This window comes from Microcaecilia unicolor, chromosome 3 (assembly GCF_901765095.1).
Source record: "Microcaecilia unicolor chromosome 3, aMicUni1.1, whole genome shotgun sequence".
Taxonomy (NCBI): domain Eukaryota; kingdom Metazoa; phylum Chordata; class Amphibia; order Gymnophiona; family Siphonopidae; genus Microcaecilia; species Microcaecilia unicolor.
In genome coordinates, this window is record NC_044033.1 from 234,250,161 (window position 1) to 234,270,086 (window position 19,926).

The window sequence follows — 19,926 nt, forward strand, 5'->3', positions numbered from 1 at the left end:
GGGCGCCGACCCCCACGGTGTACCCTAGCATCAGGTAACTATGATTCAGATTATTCTTTAAAATATGCAGCACTGTGCATTTGTCTACATTAAATTTCATCTGCCATTTGGATGCCCAGTCTTCTAAGGACTTCATGCAATTTTTCACAGTCAGCATGTGTTTTAACAACTTTGAATAGTTTTGTGTCCTATGTAAATTTAATGATCTAACTTGTCATTCCAATTTCCAGATCATTTATAAATATGTTAAATAACACCAGTCCCAGTACAGATCCCTGTGGCACTCCACTATCCACCCTCCTCCATTGAGAGAAATGGCCATGTAACCCTACTCCATAGCTGGATTTATACGCAGAAGAGCCATATTCTAGAAAATTAGATGTATCTAAGCAGTAAATGAAAAGGATGAACTCCTAAAGGCATATTTTTACATTTTAAAGTTGAAATAAATTACAGGACCGCAGGTATTTACAGCTATGGTTCTTGGGAACTCCTGCACAGAGTGGCAAAAATGGCAGTCTTGAATCTGTTGTGACATTTCCATTCTCTTTGGAGAATACCTTGTACTTTAGAGCTCAAGTTTCAAACATATAAGGAAAGGGAATCCCTTATTTTGTGGTTTTCTTGCACCTCTGTGTGTGGGTCAGCTTGTCCAAAGCTGCAGTTTCTGACAAAGTAGGGCTTGGCATGCCATTTTAGTCTTATACACTGCTGCTCATTTGCCTTACTCAAAGCAGTGGGTGCTGCAGCAGCTAGGGAGGAGCACTTTGGAATCTTCAAACAGAAGGTTATCACTGGTGGGAGACCCCATGGGGGAGGGGAGTTCTAGTGGGGAGCCCTGGTCTTTTTAGAGCCACATTTTCTTGCTTGTGGGACAGGCTGTTCCAGAGGTTGGCACTCTAGGGATCTTCTTGAAGCCCAGAGAACGTATAAGAGAGAGAGAGAAAAAGAGTGCAACTGAGGCTTCTTGACCATGAGACTGAGGAAAAGCATTGCAAACTTCTTTGATATCATCACCAGTTTAAGACGTGGTGCAATCCCAGAATTTGCCAGTGCAAATCTGTAAAACTCAAGCATATTGCGAGTCAACCTCAGAAACCCCCACCCCCACTGGAGTGAGGAAGAAACTGAGGGCCTGAAGGCAAAACTGAGGGCCTGTCCCATTTAATAAGAAACAAAAGGAAAAGGAAACCATGACAGCTTAGTCTTCTCGGGTAGGACCTGGATTAATGTAATAGGACTAAAGGAAAGGAAATTATTAGTTAAAATAACCACTTCTCTTATCCTTCTGCTAAACCAGTCCAGATGAGTGGGATATACTAAAGCTTTAAGGCCCCAGATGCAGGGAACACAACTATGCCCTGGTCACTGCCTCCTCAAAGTGTCATCCCCCTCCCCTGAATTTGCCCCCTACAATACCCAGATGTGGGGAGGTGATCTGTCTTATGTCCAGCACAGAATCTAATTTTCTACTGCCCTAAACCGTGCCAAGGATATTGCCCAATTTACCACAGTGGGGAGAAAGATCAACAAAACATTTGCCTAAACTATACTGGCAGAGCCCATATTTTAACTTGCTCTCTAGGCCAAAGACGTTTGACCCCCCTACTCTGCCCCTATGCTCCCCGCCCAGCAGAGCAAAACTGAAAGGTGGCCACTAACATTTTGAGCTACTTGGGAACCCTAAGACCAAGTTGATTTTACATGCTATAAGGACCAAGTCATACCACAAGATCATGATCCCTACCCCAGTCAAGCATGCCAACCGGTCCACAAGATCATAGACAGCACTACACAGAAACAAAACCAAATTTCCAAGGAGGGAGACTCTAAACACAGACATATGCCTGTCAGTATAAGAACTTTCAAAATCAGGAGATACTCAACAAGGGAGCTTTAACAAGCATGATTATGCCTGCATTCTAAACCCCAGTCATGAACTAAAAGACCTGGACAGAGATACTGTAGGAGCTGTCCAAAATTCAGGCACTTAGCTATCGGCTGGCACCCTCATAACATAAAATATCTGAAAAGGTCTTCTGATCCCGCCTGCAGTCCTGATCACCCTCCCCATCATGAAAGTCCAAATCCCCATCCCATTAACCAAGAAAACCTCCAACATGCAGGACAGGCTCCCCAAGGGGTGGTAGGAGCAGGAGAAAAGCCCATTCATTCCTTCCTCTAGCAACTGCCTTTCCAAAATAGCTGCTGTGACTTTTAGCAGCAGCAGCATCACAGTACTTTGGTAGTACTGCAAGGCTGCCACAAGAGGTCATGTCAGCCATATTGGAAAGGAAGCCTCTGGGGTTTGGAGCGAGTGGGCTTTGCTCCTGCTCTCACTACCCCCACTTTTTTTAAACACTACTAAGCTAACTGCTTTTATCACATTCTCTGGCAACGAATTCCAGAGTTTAATTACACGTTGAGTGAAGAAATATTTTCTCCAATTTGTTTTAAATTTACTACTTTGTAGCTTCATTTTGTGCCCCCTAGTCCTAGTATTTTTGGAAAGAGTAAACAAGCGATTCATGTCTACCCATTCCACTTCACTCAGTATTTTGTATACCTCTATCATATCTCCCCTCAGCCGTCTTTTCTCGAACCTGAAGAGCCCAAGCCATTTCAGCCTTTCCTCATAAGGAAGTCGTCCCATCCCCTTTATCATTTTTGTCGCCCTTCTCTGTACCTTTTCTAATTCCACTATATCTTTTTTGAGATGTGGTGACCAGAATTGCACACAATATTCAAGGTGCAGTCGCAGCATAGAGAGATACAAAGGCATTATAACATCCTCGTTTTTATTTTCCATTCCTTTCCTAATAATACCTAACATTCTGTTTGCTTTCTTTGCTAGCACAGCACACTGAGCAGAGGGTTTCAAAGTATCATCAGTGATCCTTGTTGGTGACTCCTAACACGAACCTTGCATCACGTAGCTAGTCTGGGCTCCTCTTTCCCACATGCATCACTTTGCATTTGCTCACATTAAACATCTGTCATTTGGATGCCCAGTCTCCCAGACTCGTATGGTCTTCTTGCAATTTTTCACAGTCCTCTTGTGATTTCACAACTGTGAATAACTTTGTGTTGTCAGCAAATTCAATTATCTCACCAGTTATTCCCGTATCTAGATCATTTATAAATATGTTAAAAAGCAGCAGTCCCAACACAGACCCCTGCTGAACCCCACTATCTACCCTTCTCCATTGAGAATACTGACCATTTAACCCTACTCTCTGTTTTCTATCCTTTAACCAGTTTTTAATCCACAATAGAACAATACCTCCTATCCCATGACTTTCCAGTTTCCTCTGGAGTCTTTCATGAGGTACTTTGTGAAACGCCTTTTGAAAATCCAGATATACAATATTGACCCGGCTCCCCTTTATCCACAAGACTTGCAAGCCCTGATGTTTGCTCCAGACTTGCAAGCCCTGATGTTTGAAGAAAACTTGGATATTGTTGCTATTATGGAGATGTGGTTCAAAGATTCCCATGAATGGAATGTGACCATACCGGGCTATAATCTTTTTAATAAGGATAGAGAGGGCTGAAGAGGTGGAGAGGTGGCGCTGCATGTGAGAGAGAATATCAGAGCGGCTGAAATGAAGGGAACCTGGGGAAAGGAAGAAGCTTTATGGATCATCCTGGAAAGGGAAGATGGAACCTGCATCCACACAGGGATTATCTACAGACCTCCGGCACAAACAGAGAAGTTAGACTAAGATCTGATAAAAGATATTAAAAAAAGATTGGTATGAAAGGGAGGTGCTACTGTTGGGAGATTTCAATTTGTCTGACGTGGATTGGAATTGGAATCAGAAAGAAGTAGGGAGATTGTGGACACCTGTCAAAGTGCCTTGCTCAGACAAATGGTGACGGAACCCACGAGGGAAGGGTTGATGCTGGATCTAGTGCTCATGAATGGAGGAAGTGTTTTCAATATCCAGGTCGGTGCCCACCTATTTAATAGTGATCATCACACCATATGGTTTGATATAAGGGCAAAGGCAGAGTGCGGACGCACAAAACTCAAAGTACTGGATTTTAGACGTACTGATTGTGATATAATGGGGGAATACCAGAAGAATGAGCTCTTAGCATGGGAAGGCGTAGGAGATGTGGAAAATCAGTGGTCAAAACTAAAGGCTGCTATAAATATGGCAACTGATCTTTATTCAAGGAAAGTAAACAAAAACAAGAGAAGCAGGAAGCCTATATGGTTCTCCAAACAAGTAGCTGAAAAAATAAGAGCAAAAGAGGCTTTTTCAAGAAATACAAAAGAACGCAACGAGAGGATCACAGAAAAGTTTATTGGATTAAACTCAAAGAAGCGAAGAGGGAAATACGGGTAGCGAAAGCACAAGTGGAAGAAAAAATGTCTGAAGATGTAAAGAAAGGTGACAAGACATTTTTTCAGATATACTGAAGAAAGGAGAAAAGATAGGAATGGAATTGCGAGACTGAAAGACCTCAAACAGGGTCTCTCTATAGTCGATGACCTAATGTAGATTATTATATTCACATTTATTACACAGGAACCTTCATGCTATACCATAATGTACTCTTCATTACCATATATGTAAGCACATGGTATGTGTGTGTGTGTATATATATATATATATATATATATATATATATATATATATATATATACCATGATCCATTCCATATATGTTATGTTTCATGTATGTTACCATGTATGTATACACCTTAACGCAATATCTTTTGCAATTCTGTTACCCGGAAATGGCAACCGCCATTACGGCAAATGTAAGCCACATTGAGCCTGCAAATAGGTGGGAAAATGTGGGATACAAATGCTACAAATAAATAAATAAATAAATAAATAAATAAATAAATAAAGCGAACGTACTAAACAATTACTTCTCTTCGGTGTTCACAGACGAAAATCCTGGTGAAGAACCACGGTCGGCTGCTCAGGGAACATCTGGGAATGGAGTGGATACTGCGCCATTTACGGAAGAAGAGTTTATAAACAGCTGGAGAATCTGAAAGTAGACAAGGCAATGGGGCTGGATGGGATACATCCCAGGATCCTGAAGGAGCTCAGAGAGGTACTGGTGGGACCTCTTAAAGATTTATTTAATAGATCTTTAGAGATGGGAGAGGTTCTGCGGGATTGGAGACGAGCGGATGTGGTCCCTCTTCACAAACGTGGAGACAGGGAAGAAGTGGGAAACTACAGAACAGTAAGTCTCATGTTGATGGTAGGAAAAATAATGGAGTTGCTGCTGAAAGAAAGGATAGTTAACTTTCTAGAGACCAGTGGGTTACAGGACCCGAGGCAACATGGCTTTACCAAAGGAAAATCCTGCCAAACGAATCTTATTGAGTTCTTTGACTGGATGACCAAAGAACTGGATGAAGGATGTTCACTAGTACTTGGATTTCAACAAAGCCTTTGATATGGTCCCCCACAGAAGACTTGTGAATAAGCTGAAAGGGTTGAACTTAGGACAGAAAGTGGTGAACTGGATAGGAGACTGGTTGACCAACAGGTGGTAGAGAGTGGTGGTAAATGGAATCCACTCGGAGGAAAGGAAGGTGAGCAGTGGAGTTCCTCAGGAGTCGGTGCTGGGGCTATTCTGTTTAATATATTTGTGGGTGATATTGCTGAAGGGTTGGAAGGAAAGGTTTGCCTTTTTGCAGATGACATGAAAATAGCCAATAGAGAGGATACCTTGGGGTGAGTAGAAACGATGAGAAGGGATCTTCAAACGTTAGAAGAATGGTCAAGAGTCTGGCAGTTAAAATTTAAACGTATAAACTTGACTGGACCTCAATTTGTCTTACACTTTAAACAGTTTAAATAATATATTCACATTGTATTGGATGGGAAAAATTGAATATTATGAAATGCTCTTAATAATCAAAAGATTTGTTTATTTATCATGTCAGAAAACTGACTTCATAATGCAATTATTCATATATATTTATACAATCCAAATCCAATCTAATCATAATCAACTCTAAACTGCAATGGACCCTTCAATTAACATTCACTGGGTAGCTTAATCAACATATCAAGCACTGTTGAGAATCATGTGAAACATAACAATTCATATGCCTAATACCACTTAGGTCCACTTGATCCTCCTGTGTGTTGAACAATTGGCTCTGTTGCTCTAGAGCAAAGCCACGTTCATTCCTCTGGTGACTTAATGTCTACGGAAGACCATTTTATGAGTGGTAAATTCCCTGAATCCTTCTTACAAATTCAACTCCTTTTCAATAAACTTCAACTATGCTATATCATAAATTGTCAAAATTGTAATCCACATGACACATCCCAGAGATTCCAAGGTTTTCTACTAGATAAATCCTTCACTTGAAATATTTGTCCACTGCTTTCAATAGAGTCTTCAATGTTGCGCATCCTTGACTCTGGCCGAGTTTCACTCTAACGCTTTCTCTAAAGACATGCAGTATCATTCCCTACAGATATATACAAATCAAATCACATTGCATTGTTCAATTTTTCATTAATCAATCCTTCCACCCTCTTTACCTATAAACATCCAAAACCACACACTTACATTAGCATGTTTTGTTAACTTACATGCTGCAGCAACCATTCAGTTTGGATGGGTTTTCAAAACAGTGAGACTCACAGTTCTGGCAGCACATAGGGCCGTGCCCTTCCTTCTCCAATATATAACAAAGAGGATGTCCTACCAATTTACCTATCCCACTCAATCTCCCTATTAAGTCCCCCCGGCAGTGTAGTGTTCCACATGTAGATCAATCTCTGTTCTTTCTGAACCAACCAATCTGGGTTAATTGTACCACAAAATTATACCACAAAATTGAAGTCTAGGCAGGCGGCATTCCAGCAGTGATCAGGTCCAAGCAGAAGTCAGGGCAGGCAGTAGACAACAGGAGAGAACACACCAGTACAACCAACAAGGTAGTAGCTGGGCAAAACTAGTGCGAGGTTCCTGGTTTTAAGCTGAAGGTGTCTGACATCACTGTAGATGCTCCCAGACTGTAGGCGCACCCAGATGTAGATGTGCTCGGACTGTAGACACGCCCAGACATTGTCATTCCATACCGTGACCTTGCTCTCTTCATGGGCAGTGCAATGTTCCCGCTGCCAGAACCGGCGTGACGCTGCATGTCAGGATTCCTGGGGGTTCCCCGATGCCAGTATTGGCACGGCGCTGCACGTCGGGGTTCTTGGGCAGCACACCCTTTCTTCCCTTCCAGCGCTTCTGCGCCATTTTTTTCCCTTCTGTCTCCTCGGGGCACCTGGTTTGTCCCTAGATGCTCCGTCTCGCCTCCTGCTATGCTGGGATTGGGTGTCCCCATGGCTGTCTTCTTAGCTCCTCCTCTCTTCCTGCTCCTGCCCTATTAGCTGCTCCTTTTCCCTTTGCTCCCTCCTGCTGCTCCACCGCTATTGGACAGCCTATGGTTCTTTCCTCTTCTTTGGCCTATGACTGCTCTCTCTCTTTGTCTCTGCTGGCTTCTGCTGATGTCAGACACCAGCACTATATCAGCTGTTCTTCTGTTCTCCCTTGTTGCTTCGGCTTCTACTCCGGTAGGTTGTTTTGTGCTATTGTGTGTTCTTTTCTGCATTCATGTTCTCTGCCTACTGACCCAGCAGTGTCCTTGACTACTCTCTGTGCCTGCTGCCTGCCTACTGACCCAGCATGTACCTCGACTACTCTCTGTGCCTGACACCTGCCTCTAGTTTGGTTCCCTGCCTTGATTCTTGTCTGTTCTAGTTAGTCTGTGGATAGTTAGCTTAGCTTGTTGTTTGTTTGTTTGTTTGTTTGTTAGTCTTGTCTCTGGGTTATAGTTTTGTGTTTAGTCCTTGTCTGTTTGTATCTTAGTGGCTGCTCTGCAGCTTTTAGTTTTGTGTCTTGTTAGTCAGGGTTTTGTTCCCTGTTTAAGGGCGACTTTCAGCTTCCAGTTTCTGTCCCCTAGCTTATCCTGTCCCTGCCTTGTGTTGTATTGTCTTTCAGTGAGTTCTAGCCCAGGTTTCCTGCCCCCATGTTCATTCCTTTCCCCTCTGACCCTCAGTCCGTGTGCTGCCTAGCTGTTATCCAGCTCCTGCCCTGTCCTGCAAAGTCCTGCCAGCCAGCTGAAGCCAGGAGCTCAACTCTTGGTGGAAAGTGGCCAGGTGCAGGTGAAGCCTAACTGTTGTCAGAGTTCTGCCTTGCCCCTGGTGTGGGGGTGGTTTTGCCTGCCACTGCCACTCCTCGGCAGTGGCCCAAGGGCTCACAAACCCAGCTCCTGCTTTGAGAACGTGGCACAGCCCCAGTGTAGTTTCAGCCAGGGCTTGTCCCCCACCTCCCACTTTACCAGTAAACTGGCTCTGGTCCTCCCACGGGGACTGTGTGGAGAGAAAAACAAACACCAATTGCAAAGCTTGCCCAGCCACTGTAACTCCCTGCAGCTGGTTTCCTTCACTCCTCTGGTGCTGGTGCTATCTCCATCTGCTCCACCTCTTCAGGGTTTGTGATCTCTGGAGTAGCTAGAAAGAGTCCCTGCTCAGTCTACTCCATGTCTATGCCTTCTTCATGTTAGCTCACAGAGACTCCTCCCCCTCCCAGCTGCAACCTGTATCCAAATTATATTCTTTAGTCAGTCAGGGGGCCTGGGCTAAGTCAGGATCCTGGTCCGTCCTTAGGGATTCTCCCTGATAGGACATGGGATCTGTTTGTCTGGGATCTCCCTCCTTTTCTGGCCGGGCCGGGTTTCCCTTCTTACCTGAAAACCTATGCTGTTGCCGGGGGTAATACATGTGGGAACTCTCTTTACCTTGCCTGCCAGCTTTAGGTAGAGCCCTCCAGTCATTACAAGGTTCAGGATGCCATTTAGAGGATACAAAGGGCTTCAAAAGTGGCACATGGAAAGTGTTATGTATTTTGGACTTGAAAGGTAGATGCAGTTGATAAGTGAGAGTTTCAATTTGGGACCAGACAGTGAGCTGTCCAATGAATCTAGGAGCAAATTTATAGGAGGGTAGCCGAAGATGCAGGTATTTAGTATTTACAAAAAAAAAAAAAAAAGCACCAGGGGCCTCAAAAAAAGGGGACACAATTCTTTAATCGTACACTTTAAGAGAACAGTCTCCAAAAAAGACCCGACACGGGCTGTGTTTCGGCGCACAGCGCCTGCGTCAGGGGTCTACATGAAACACAAACAATAAATTAATAACAAAACAATATATTGGGAGATTGAGGTAGGACCAGAAATTGGATGGTCTCATGATGTAAACTTCCCAACTGTAGGCGGAGTGGAAAGGAGATCTGGGAGACAGCCCCAGGGAGAACCTCCCCTTGGATAGAGGTCACCTGCAGGGCCATGGTTTGCGTGGGAATATCATACTGCTGCAGTAGTTAAGCACTGATGAAGTTTCTTGCAGCTCCCGAGTCTATGAGGGTGGCAGTCTCAATCGTCGTCCCAGCCCACTGGAGGGTAACTGGGAAAGTCAACATTGATTTGGGGAAATTCGATGATAGGCCCAGGATCACTTTCCCCAAAGTTCCCAGACCTAGGCATTTCCCACCTTCTGAGGCCACTTGTTAAGAAAGTGACCAGCCTGTTTGCAATAAAGACAGGTTATTGAGTCTGCGATGGGACCTTTCCTTCTCCAATAAACGATAATGGCCAACCACCATAGGTTCATCAGATTTCTCCGACGAGGGGTCCAAATTAGGAGCCGGAAGCAAGGGTCATTGAAAGCGAGGAGCTAGGCGAGGGGGTCGCCGCTGAGCTGCATGTTCTTGGCCCTCTTCTGGAACCAAATGTCTCCTGGCCCACAAGCTCATCCTTGATCCACTCGGCCAATCCTTGCCAAAACATAGCTGTCAGGGCCTCCTGATTCCAGTGCAACTCAGAGGCAAGGGTCCAGAAATGAACTGCGTAGGCCTCTACAGAGAGGCTTCCTTGTTGGAGCCGGAGGAATTCAGTAGCATCCCTGGCTCATCAAAGACCATCCTGAGTCGACAAAGCCAGGGAGATCTGTAAGAATTGGGTCCTGTTGTTCCCATAGCGGAGATGCCCATCCTAGAACTTGATAATAAGGAGATGATGTAGACCACCTTAATATGGTCTGAAGGAAAGGATGCTGGCTGCAGTTCAAAGTGCATGAGGCACTGGTTGAGGAACCTACGAAAGGCCACTGGGGGAACCATAGAAATGAGGTGGCTCAGGGGTCAGCGCAGAGGCCCCCACCTGTGAAATTACCGTTTGCTGCTGCGACTGGATTGTCGAGAGCTAAGAGCAAACATCCTGGAGAACTCCCAATAAGTGATGCAGTTGACTTTGATGTTGCTGCTCAATTTGTGCTAGGTCAGGTAGGTTGGACTTGTTTGATGAACTCATGGCCTCGGCTATCTGTTAAAGCTGTCAGGAAAAGTAAGTGAGCCCTTAAACTGGTCCTAAAACCAGCGGTCAGCAAACCCAACACTTCACCTGCAGCGACCACCATTCCCCATTGGTTGCACCCCTGGGTTCAGGCAGCCAACAGGACTTAATGAGTCGGACAAGAGAGAAAGAGGCTCAGACAGGAGGAGGAAGCGAGCTCAGACCTAGGAAGAAGTCAGGGCAGGCTGCGTTCCAGCAGAAGTCAATTCCAGCAGAAGTCAGGTCCAGGCAGAAGTCAAGGCAGGCAGCGTTCCAGCAGTGGTCAGGCCCAGGCAGAAGTCAGGGCAATCGGCGTTCCAGCAGTGGTCAGGTCCAGGCAGAAGACAGGGCAGGCAGTAGACAACAGGAGAGAACACACCAGTACAACCAACAAGGTAGTAGCCGAGGCAAAGAAGTAGCGCAAGGTTCCTGGTTTTAAGCTGAAGGCGTCTGACGTCACTGTAGGCGCGCCCAGATGTAGCTGTGCTCGGAGTGTAGACGCGCCCAGACATAGATGCACCCAGACTGTGGGCGCTCTGGAGGAAGGGATCAACAGTGTCGTGGGTGTGTGCGTCTTGCTCCGCACTTGGCACTCCAGGTTTGTGACACAATGCTTTCTCCCTTAGTGCATAGACAATAATAGTAATGACAATGAATATTAATTTTCAGCTGATTGATGATCTATACCCATTTGTTTCTGCACTAAATAGAAGTGGACTCATTAATTGTGTTTTAAATGAATATGCATCAATACTAGGTTCCTCATAGGATAGGTGGTGCACTATAGGTTTACTCTCTAGTAGGGTGGTTGGTATTGGGAAAAGGTTAAATATAAATATATACCATGACAGTTTAGGCAAAAATTTATAATAGCCTTTTCCAAACAGGGTACAATCCAAATCTATGTCAGTCTCCACAGACAACTCATAAAGAGGTGTTTGAAGACCTACTAATCTCTGTATCACCGAGCTATATGAGAAGACACTATTTTATAAAGGCAACATGGGTGTATACTATTCTCCGAGGACAATCAGGCTGCTTGTTCTCACGATTGGGTGACGTCCACGGCAGCCCCCAGGATCGGAAGATCTTCCTAGCAACAAAAGTTTGCTAGCTCTCGCATGATCCATGCGCATCGCGCATGCGCGACCGTCTTCCCGCCCGAACGCGAGCGTGCTCGCCAGTCTCTCTTTTTCCGCGGTCAGAACGGGCGTGTTTTGTTTGTTCTCTCCCCCAGAGAGGCCCCTGTCGCATTCTTCGCGCGGTTTTTGTGCCTTTTCGGCCTATCTTCTTCCTCGTGTGTTCGTTGTTAAAAAAAAAAAAGAGGTTTCCGCTACGTCGTAGAAATTTTTTCCTCTGTAAGTTTCCTTTTCTTTGCGTTAGCGGCTTTTTTCGCCGCCCGTGCGGGTTTTCCCCTTTTTGGTGCCCCTTTTTTCGGCATCATCGCTTTTGACCTCGCCAGTGCGATTTTTCCGCCCATGTCCTCGAAGCCTGCCAGCAGCTTCAAGAAGTGCATGCGGTGCAACCGGATGATCTCGCTCACTGATAGGCACGTTTCATGTCTTCAGTGTCTTGGGGCTGGTCATCGCCCTAACGCCTGTACTTTGTGCCTCCAGCTTAAGAAGAGGACCCAGGCAGCGAGATAGGCCCAGTGGAACATCTTGTTTGGGGCTTCGTCCAGTCTTTTGGTGGAGCCAGCACTACCGAGGTCATTGCCAGCATCGATGTCGGCATCGGAGGGTGCATCAACGTCCGGAGTGCAGTGAGCCATCGAGTGGGTCTCCACCTGCCTTGAGGGCTCCTGCGGTGCAGGGCCCCCGAGACTGATCACCTTCGGATCCGGCCCCAAGGAGACGTTTGGATTCCACGTCTTCCTCATCGATGCCGTGCTTCGTGCGAAGGCGAAGAAGCACTGTCATTGGTCACCTTCCCGTCACAGTACCGGGTCACCGAAGGATTCGGTACCCATGAAGTGTCGACGCCGGAAGGACCGCTCACCCTCCATATAAGAGGTGTCGATGCGCTCCGTTCCGGACAGCCCGATACCGCCTCCGCACTCCAGACAGGTTCTTAGCTCGTCGCCGGTACCGGCCCCACTGCCTTGCTCAACAGTCTGGACGAGCGCCTCAGAGCCATACTTCCAGAGATTCTGGAAGGGCTGCTGAGACCTTCTCTGGTACCGCCGGTGCCTGCGCTGGCGGTACCATTGAGAGATGCAGCAGTTGGCTCTCCACCCATGGTGCGGACTGCGACGCCGGTACCGCTTGTGGCATTGGCGTCTGCTGCCACCCAGGAGGACTCTCCACCGACGTCGCTGGAGGGAGCTTCATCGCCACCGGCGCGAGAGTCTTGCTCTCGGCACCACCATAGAGGACCGGGTTCCTCGGCGTTGAGACGGGCTCGGCTCGAACTGAAGTTCATGAACTTGTGTCCGATACCGACGGTGAGGCCTCGTGGGAGGCGGAGGAGGACACCAGGTATTTCTCTGACGAGGAGTCTTGTGGTCTTCCTTCCGACCCCACTCCTTCACCAGAGAGAAAGCTTTCTCCCCCAGAGAGTCTGTCTTTCTCCTCCTTTGTCTGGGAAATGTCTAGGGCCATTCCCTTCCCAGTGGTTACTGAGGATGAGCCCAGGGTTGAGATGTTCGAGGTCCTGGACTATCCTTCACCATCTAAGGAGTGGTCCACTGTTCCCCTTCATAATGTCCTGAAGCAGACATTGATGGCAAAGTGGGCGAAACCGTTAAGTAACCCCCACATTCCCAAGAAGGTTGAGTCCCAGTATCGAGTCCATGGAGATCCGGAGTTGATGAGGACCCAGTTGCCCCATGACTCTGGAGTTGTGGATTCGGCTCTCAAGAAAGCCAAGAGTAGTAGAGATTATGCCTCGGCACCCCTGGGGCATGAGTCTAAGACTCTAGACTTTTGGGAGGAAGGCCTACCATTCTGCTATGCTTGTGTCCGAAATCCAATCCTACCAGCTCTACACGAGCATCCAGATGCGGAACAATGTGAGGCAGTTGGCGGACTTGGTAGATAAGCTCCCGTTGGAGCAGGCCAAGCCTTTTCAGGAGGTGGTCAGGCAGCTGAAGGCGTGTAGGAAATTCCTGTCCAGGGGTGCCTACGATACTTTTGATGTAGCGTCCAGGGCCGCTGCTCAGGGTATAGTGATGCGCAGACTCTCATGGCTGCGTGCCTCTGACCTGGAGAATAGAGTCCAGCAGCGGATTGCGGATGCTCCTTGCCAGGGGGATAATATTTTTGGTGAGTGTGTCGAACAGGTGGTAGAACAGCTCCACCAGCGGGACACCGCATTCGACAAGCTCTCCCACCGGGCGCCTTCAGCATCTACCTCAACAGGTAGACGTTTTTATGGGGGAAGGAGGAATGCTCCTTACGCTTATAGTAAGCGTAGGTACAATCCACCTGCCCGCCAGCCTGCTCAGGCCAAGCCCCAGCGTGCTCGTTCGCGTCAACAGTGTGCGCGTCCTCAGGCCCCTGCAGCTCCCCAGCAAAAGCAAGGGATGGGCTTTTGACTGGCTCCAGGTGAGCATAGCCGAGGTAAAAGTGTCTGTGCTGGACGATCTGCTGGTCGGAGGGAGGTTACAGTTTTTTCACCAAAGGTGGCCTCTCATAACTTCTGACCAGTAGTGGGTTCGCCAAATAGTCCGGCTAGGATACGCCCTCAATTTGATCTCAAAACCTCCAAATTGTCCTCCGGGAGCTCAGTCTTTCAGCTTCCAGCACAAGCAGGTACTTGCAGAGAAACTCTCCGCCCTTCTCAGCGCCAATGCGGTCAAGCCCGTGCCACCCGGGCAGGAAGGGCTGGGATTCTATTCCAGGTACTTTCTTGTGGAAAAGAAAACAGGGGGGATGCGTCCCATCCTAGACCTAAGGGCCCTGAACAAATATCTGGTTCAAGAAAAGTTCAGGATGCTTTCCCTGGGCACCCTTCTTCCCATGATTCAGAAAAACGATTGGCTATGCTCTCTGGACTTAAAGGATGCTTATACTCACATCCCGATACTGCCAGCTCACAGACAGTATCTTCGATTCCGTCTGGGAACGTGGCACTTTCAGTACTGTGTGCTTCCCTTTGGTCTCGCCTCTGCACCCAGAGTGTTCACGAAATACCTGGCAGTAGTGGCGGCGTCTTTTAAGCAGACTGGGAGTGCATGTGTTCCCTTATCTCAATGATTGGCTGGTAAAGAACACCTCGAAGGCAGGAGCTCTACAGTCCATGCAGGTGACTATTCAACTCCTGGAGCTGCTTGGGTTTGTTATAAATTACCCAAAGTTCCATCTCCTTCCAGTTCAACAACTAGAATTCATAGAAGCTCTGCTGGACTCCCAGACTGCTCATGCCTACCTCCCCGAGGCCAGGACAGACAATCTTCTGTCCTTGGTCTCCCGGGTACGAGCATCTCAGCGGATCATAGCTCGGCAGATGTTGAGATTGCTCGGCCACATGGCCTCCACAGTCCACGTGACTCCCATGGCCCGTCTCCACATGAGATCAGCTCAATGGACCCTAGCTTCCCAGTGGTTTCAAGCTGCGGGGAATCTGGAAGACGTGATCCAGTTGTCCACAGCTTTTCTCCAATCCCTCCATTGGTGGACGATTCGCTCCAATTTGACCTTGGGACGTCCCTTCCAAATTCCTCAGCCGCAAAATGTGCTGACTACGGATGCGTCTCTCCTGGGGTGGGGAGTTCATGTCGATGGGCTTCACACCCAAGGGATGTTGGTCCCTCCAGGAGACAGGTTTCCAGATCAACCTCCTAGAGTTACGAGTGGTCTGGAACGCGCTAAAGGCTTTCAGAGATCGGCTAGCCAACCAAATTATCCAAATTCAGACAGACAATCAGGTTGCCATGTATTACATCAACAAGCAGGGGGGCACCGGATCTCGCACCCTGTGTCGGGAAGCCGTCAGGATGTGGCTTTGGGCTCGCCGTTATGATGTAAACAACAGTCTGGCCGACAGGTTGAGCAGGATAATGCAACCTCACGAGTGGTCTCTCAATTCGTGAGTAGTTCGCAAGATCTTTCAAGAGTGGGGCACCCCCTTGGTAGACCTTTTTGCCACTCAGACCAATCACAAGGTCCCTCAGTTCTGTTCCAGACTTCAGGCCCACGGCAGACTAGCGTCGGATGCCTTTCTCCTGCATTGGGGGAAGGGCCTCCAGTATGCGTATCCTCCCATACCCTTGGTAGGAAAGACTTTGCTGAAACTCAAGCAGGACCATGGAACCATGATCCTGATCGCTCCATTCTGGCCGCGACAGATCTGGTTTCCCCTTCTTCTGGAGATGTCCTCCGAAGAACCGTGGAGATTGGAGTGTTTTCCAACCCTCATCACTCAGAACGAGGGGGCGCTTCTGCATCCCAACCTCCAGTCCTGGCTCTCACGGCCTGGATGTTGAGAGCGTAGATTTTGCCTCCTTGGGTCTTTCTGAGGGTGTCTCCCAAGTCTTGCTTGTTTCCAGGAAAGATTCCACGAAGAGGTGTTACTCTTTCAAATGGAGGTTTGCCGTCTGGTGTGACAGCAAGGCCCTAGATCCTTGCTCTTGTCCTACACAGACCCTGCTTGAATACCTTCTGCACTTGTCTGAGGCTGGTCTTAAGACCAACTCTGTAAGAGTTCATCTTAGCGCAATTAGTGCTTTCCACTACTGTGTAGAGGGTAAGCCTATCTCGGGACAGCCTTTAGTTGTTCACTTCATGAGAGGTTTGCTTTTGTCATTGGGATCTCAATGTCGTTCTCACCCAGCTGATGAAACCTCCTTTTGAGCCACTGAATTCTTGCCATCTGAAGTACTTGACCTGGAAGGTCATCTTCTTGGTGGCAGTCACTTCAGCTCGCAGAGTCAGTGAGCTTCAAGCCTTGGTAGTTCATGCTCCTTATACCAAATTTCATCATAACAGAGTAGTCCTCCGCACTCACCCTAAGTTCTTGCCAAAGGTGGTGTTTGAGTCCCACCTTAACCAGTCAATTGTCTTGCCAACATTTTTTCCCTGACCGCATACCCACCCTGCTGAACGTCAATTGCACACATTGGACTGCAAGCGAGCATTGGCCTTCTATCTGGAGCGGACAACCCCCTTCAGACAGTCCGCCCAAATGTTTGTTTCTTTTGACCCCAATAGAAGGGGAGTGGCTGTCGGGAAACATACCATCTCTAATTGGCTAGCAGATTGCATTTCTTTCACTTATGCCCAAGCTGGGCTGACTCTTGAGGGCCATGTCACAGCTCATAGTGTTTGAGCCATGGCAGTGTCAGTGGCCCACTTGAAGTCAGCCACTACTGAAGAGATTTGCAAGGCTGCGACGTGGTCATCTGTCCACACACTCACATCTCATTACTGCCTTCAACAGGATACCCGACACGACAGTCGATTCGGGCAGTCAGTGCTACAGAATCTGTTTGAGTTTTAGAATCCAACTCCACCCCCCACCCCCCCCCCCAGGCCCATTTTTATTTTGTTCCAGGCTGCACTCTCAGCTGTTTCTGTTTAGGTCAATCTCAGTTATGTCCTCGCCGTTGCGAGGCCCAATTGACCAATGTTTGTTATTTTGAGTGAGCCTGTGGGCTAGGGATACCCCAATCGTGAGAACAAGCAGCCTGCTTGTCCTCGGAAAAAGCGAGGTTACTAAACTGTAGCAGGTATTCTCCGAGGACAGCTGGCTGATTGTTCTTACATACCCGCCTACCTCCCCTTTGGAGTTGTGTCTTCCCTGGTCTTTTGCTTTTTATTTGACTGGCGAGCACGCTTACGTTCGGGAGGGAAGAAGGTTGCGCATGCGTGATGCGCACGGATCACGTGAGAGCTAGCAAACTTTTGTTGCTAGGAAGATCTTCCGATCCTGGGGGCTGCCGTGGATGTCACCCAATCGTGAGAACAATCAGCCTGCTGTCCTCGGAGAATACCTGCTATAGGTTAGTAACCTCGCTTTACTAGGCCCCCTAACAGAGCTGCATCACTTACCTGGGTAAAACACTTGGAAATTGTCCTCTGTATTTTTACTGTATTATTCTAAGTTTCAGTTCAAAAGTATCCCATTAAATAACGGATATGTTTTTATTCACCGCCTTATAAATAAAGAGTACAAAACTTATATTCCGTGGTCGACATTTCTTTTAAATGTTGGCTGCAGTGTTTAAAATTACACCCACATATTTAAGGGCAGCCAATATCCAATTAACAGACCTGAATATCTGGGTATGATGCTGACCACCACCAATATTCTGCACCATTATCTGAATATGAATCTAGATAGCATTTTTCCTGTCCTCATTAAGATATCTGGATAATGATCTGAGTACTGATGCTGAGTACTGCTGGTCTCCATTTGAATCCTGGCTTTGCCTTTGACCGCCCCAATGCTATCTGGATAATGGTGAGGCAGTCTGCAGTCATTTTCAGCAGCATTATCTAGCTCCAGTCACTATTTATTCAGATATCAGGTAGCTTTGACTTGCTGACCTGAACATGTATACCCTGGAGGAAAGGAGAAACAGGGTTGATATGATACAGACGTTCAAATATTTGAAAGGTATTAATCCACAAACAAACTTTTCCAGAGATGGGAAGGTGGTAGAGCTAGAGGACATGAAATGAGGTTGAAGGGGGGCAGACTCAAGAAAAAATGTCAGGAAGTATTTTTTCACGGAGAGTGTGGTGGATACTTGGAATGCCTTCCTGCGGGAAGTGATGGAGATGAAAACGGTAATGGAATTCAAAAATGCATGGGATAAACATAAAGGAATCCTGTTCAGAAGGAATGGATCCTCAGAAGCTTAGCAGAGATTAAGTGGTTGGGAGGCGGGGCTAGTGATGGGCAGACTTCTATGGTCTGTGCCCTGAAATGGCAATACAAATCAAGGTCAGGTATACATATAAAGTAGCACATATGAGTTTATCTTGTTGAGCAGGGTGAGTGCGGAGGACTACTCTGTTATGATGAAATTTGGTATAAGGAGCATGAGCTACCAAGGCTTGAAGCTCACTGACTCTGCCGTCATCTACTATGTTACTATGTAAAGTTATTTGTGAGTTAATGAGTAAATATTCTTTCTTTATAGACATGGACAACTGTATAAAGTGTCCAGATGACCAATGGTCCAATCAGAAGAGAGATGCCTGCATCCCAAAAGTGATAACCTTCTTGTCCTATGAAGAACCTTTGGGGATAGCTTTGACTCTCATCAGCATTTTCTTCTTTCTCATTAATGCTGTCATTCTGGGAATCTTCATTCATTATCGAGATACTCCCATAGTGAGAGCCAACAACTGTTACCTAAGCTACATTCTCCTAATCTCACTCATGCTCTGTTTTCTCTGCTCCTTGATATTTATTGGCCATCCTAAGAAGGTGACCTGCATTCTCCGACAAGCTGCCTTTGGTATGACTTTCTCCATCTCTCTCTCCTCTGTACTGGCAAAAACCATCACAGTGGTCATAGCCTTTCATGCTACCAAGCCTGGAAGCAAGCTCCGGAAATGGATGGATTCCAGATTCTCATACTATATAGTCCTTTCCTGCTCCTTTCTTCAAGCTCTTTTCTGTCTTTTCTGGTTATTCACTATTCCCCCATTCCCATATCATAATATGCATTCAGAGACTGGAGCAATACTAATCGAATGTAATGAAGGGTCAACCATTGCTTTTTACTGTGTTCTGGGATATCTGGGATTTCTGGCTGGTATCAGCTTCATTGTAGCTTTCTTAGCAAGAAATTTACCTGACAGTTTCAATGAGGCTAAGTATATTACCTTCAGCATGCTGGTGTTCTGCAGTGTTTGGGTCTCTTTCATCCCAACATACCTGAGCACCAGGGGCAAGTACATGGTGGTAGTGGAGATATTTGCTATCTTGGCTTCCAGTGCTGGACTGCTGGGCTGTATCTTTATCCCTAAATGCTACATTATTCTATTGAGGCCTGAGAGAAACAACAGGAAGTATCTAACAAAAAAATGGAATGATTAATAAATAGAAACATATGTCCCACCTCCTGATTTTCTTCCAAAGAATACATTTTGAGATATTTAAGTCTTCCCTCATATGCTTTTTGATAACTATTACTTACCATTTTAGTAGCCACCCTCTGGTCTTACTCCTTCCTCTTTATATCTTTCTGAAGGTGCAGTCTACAGAATTGAACACAATAATCTAAATGGGGTCCCATTGTAGACTTATATAGTATTCATGTATCTATTAAATATTATTTTCATTACTTGGGCTAATCCAAGTTGACAAATTGGTGTTGTACCCAGAAACTATATAGTTGATCCAGAATATAGTCATTTTCATTAATTTATTGAAATCAAATTGGTTGATATTCAGCCACAGTGGTTAGAATTTTTTAAATGCCTACTGTGGTGGTAAAAATATCTAGATATTCAGCTCTACTATCTGAATAAGTTCCGGTGCTGAATATCCAGATAATATAGTCAGTACAAGGAATTTATGGATAATGGGGATATGTAGTTCCATAGTTTAATTGCATAGGACAGAGTTTTGGGGTTCTATTATTCAGGGAGGAGT

General features: G+C 46.6%; 1 protein-coding gene across 1 annotated transcript in view; it reads left to right on the forward strand.

Moving 5' to 3' along the window:
- The window catches only part of LOC115464436 (vomeronasal type-2 receptor 116-like), a 53,333-nt gene extending 33,965 nt beyond the window's left edge, over nucleotides 1–19,368 (forward strand). The window contains exon 4 of the mRNA XM_030194817.1: nucleotides 18,464–19,368. Coding sequence (XP_030050677.1) covers nucleotides 18,464–19,368 — 905 coding nt within the window. The remainder of the gene's footprint in view (nucleotides 1–18,463) is intronic.
- Nucleotides 19,369–19,926: the final 558 nt, after the last annotated feature.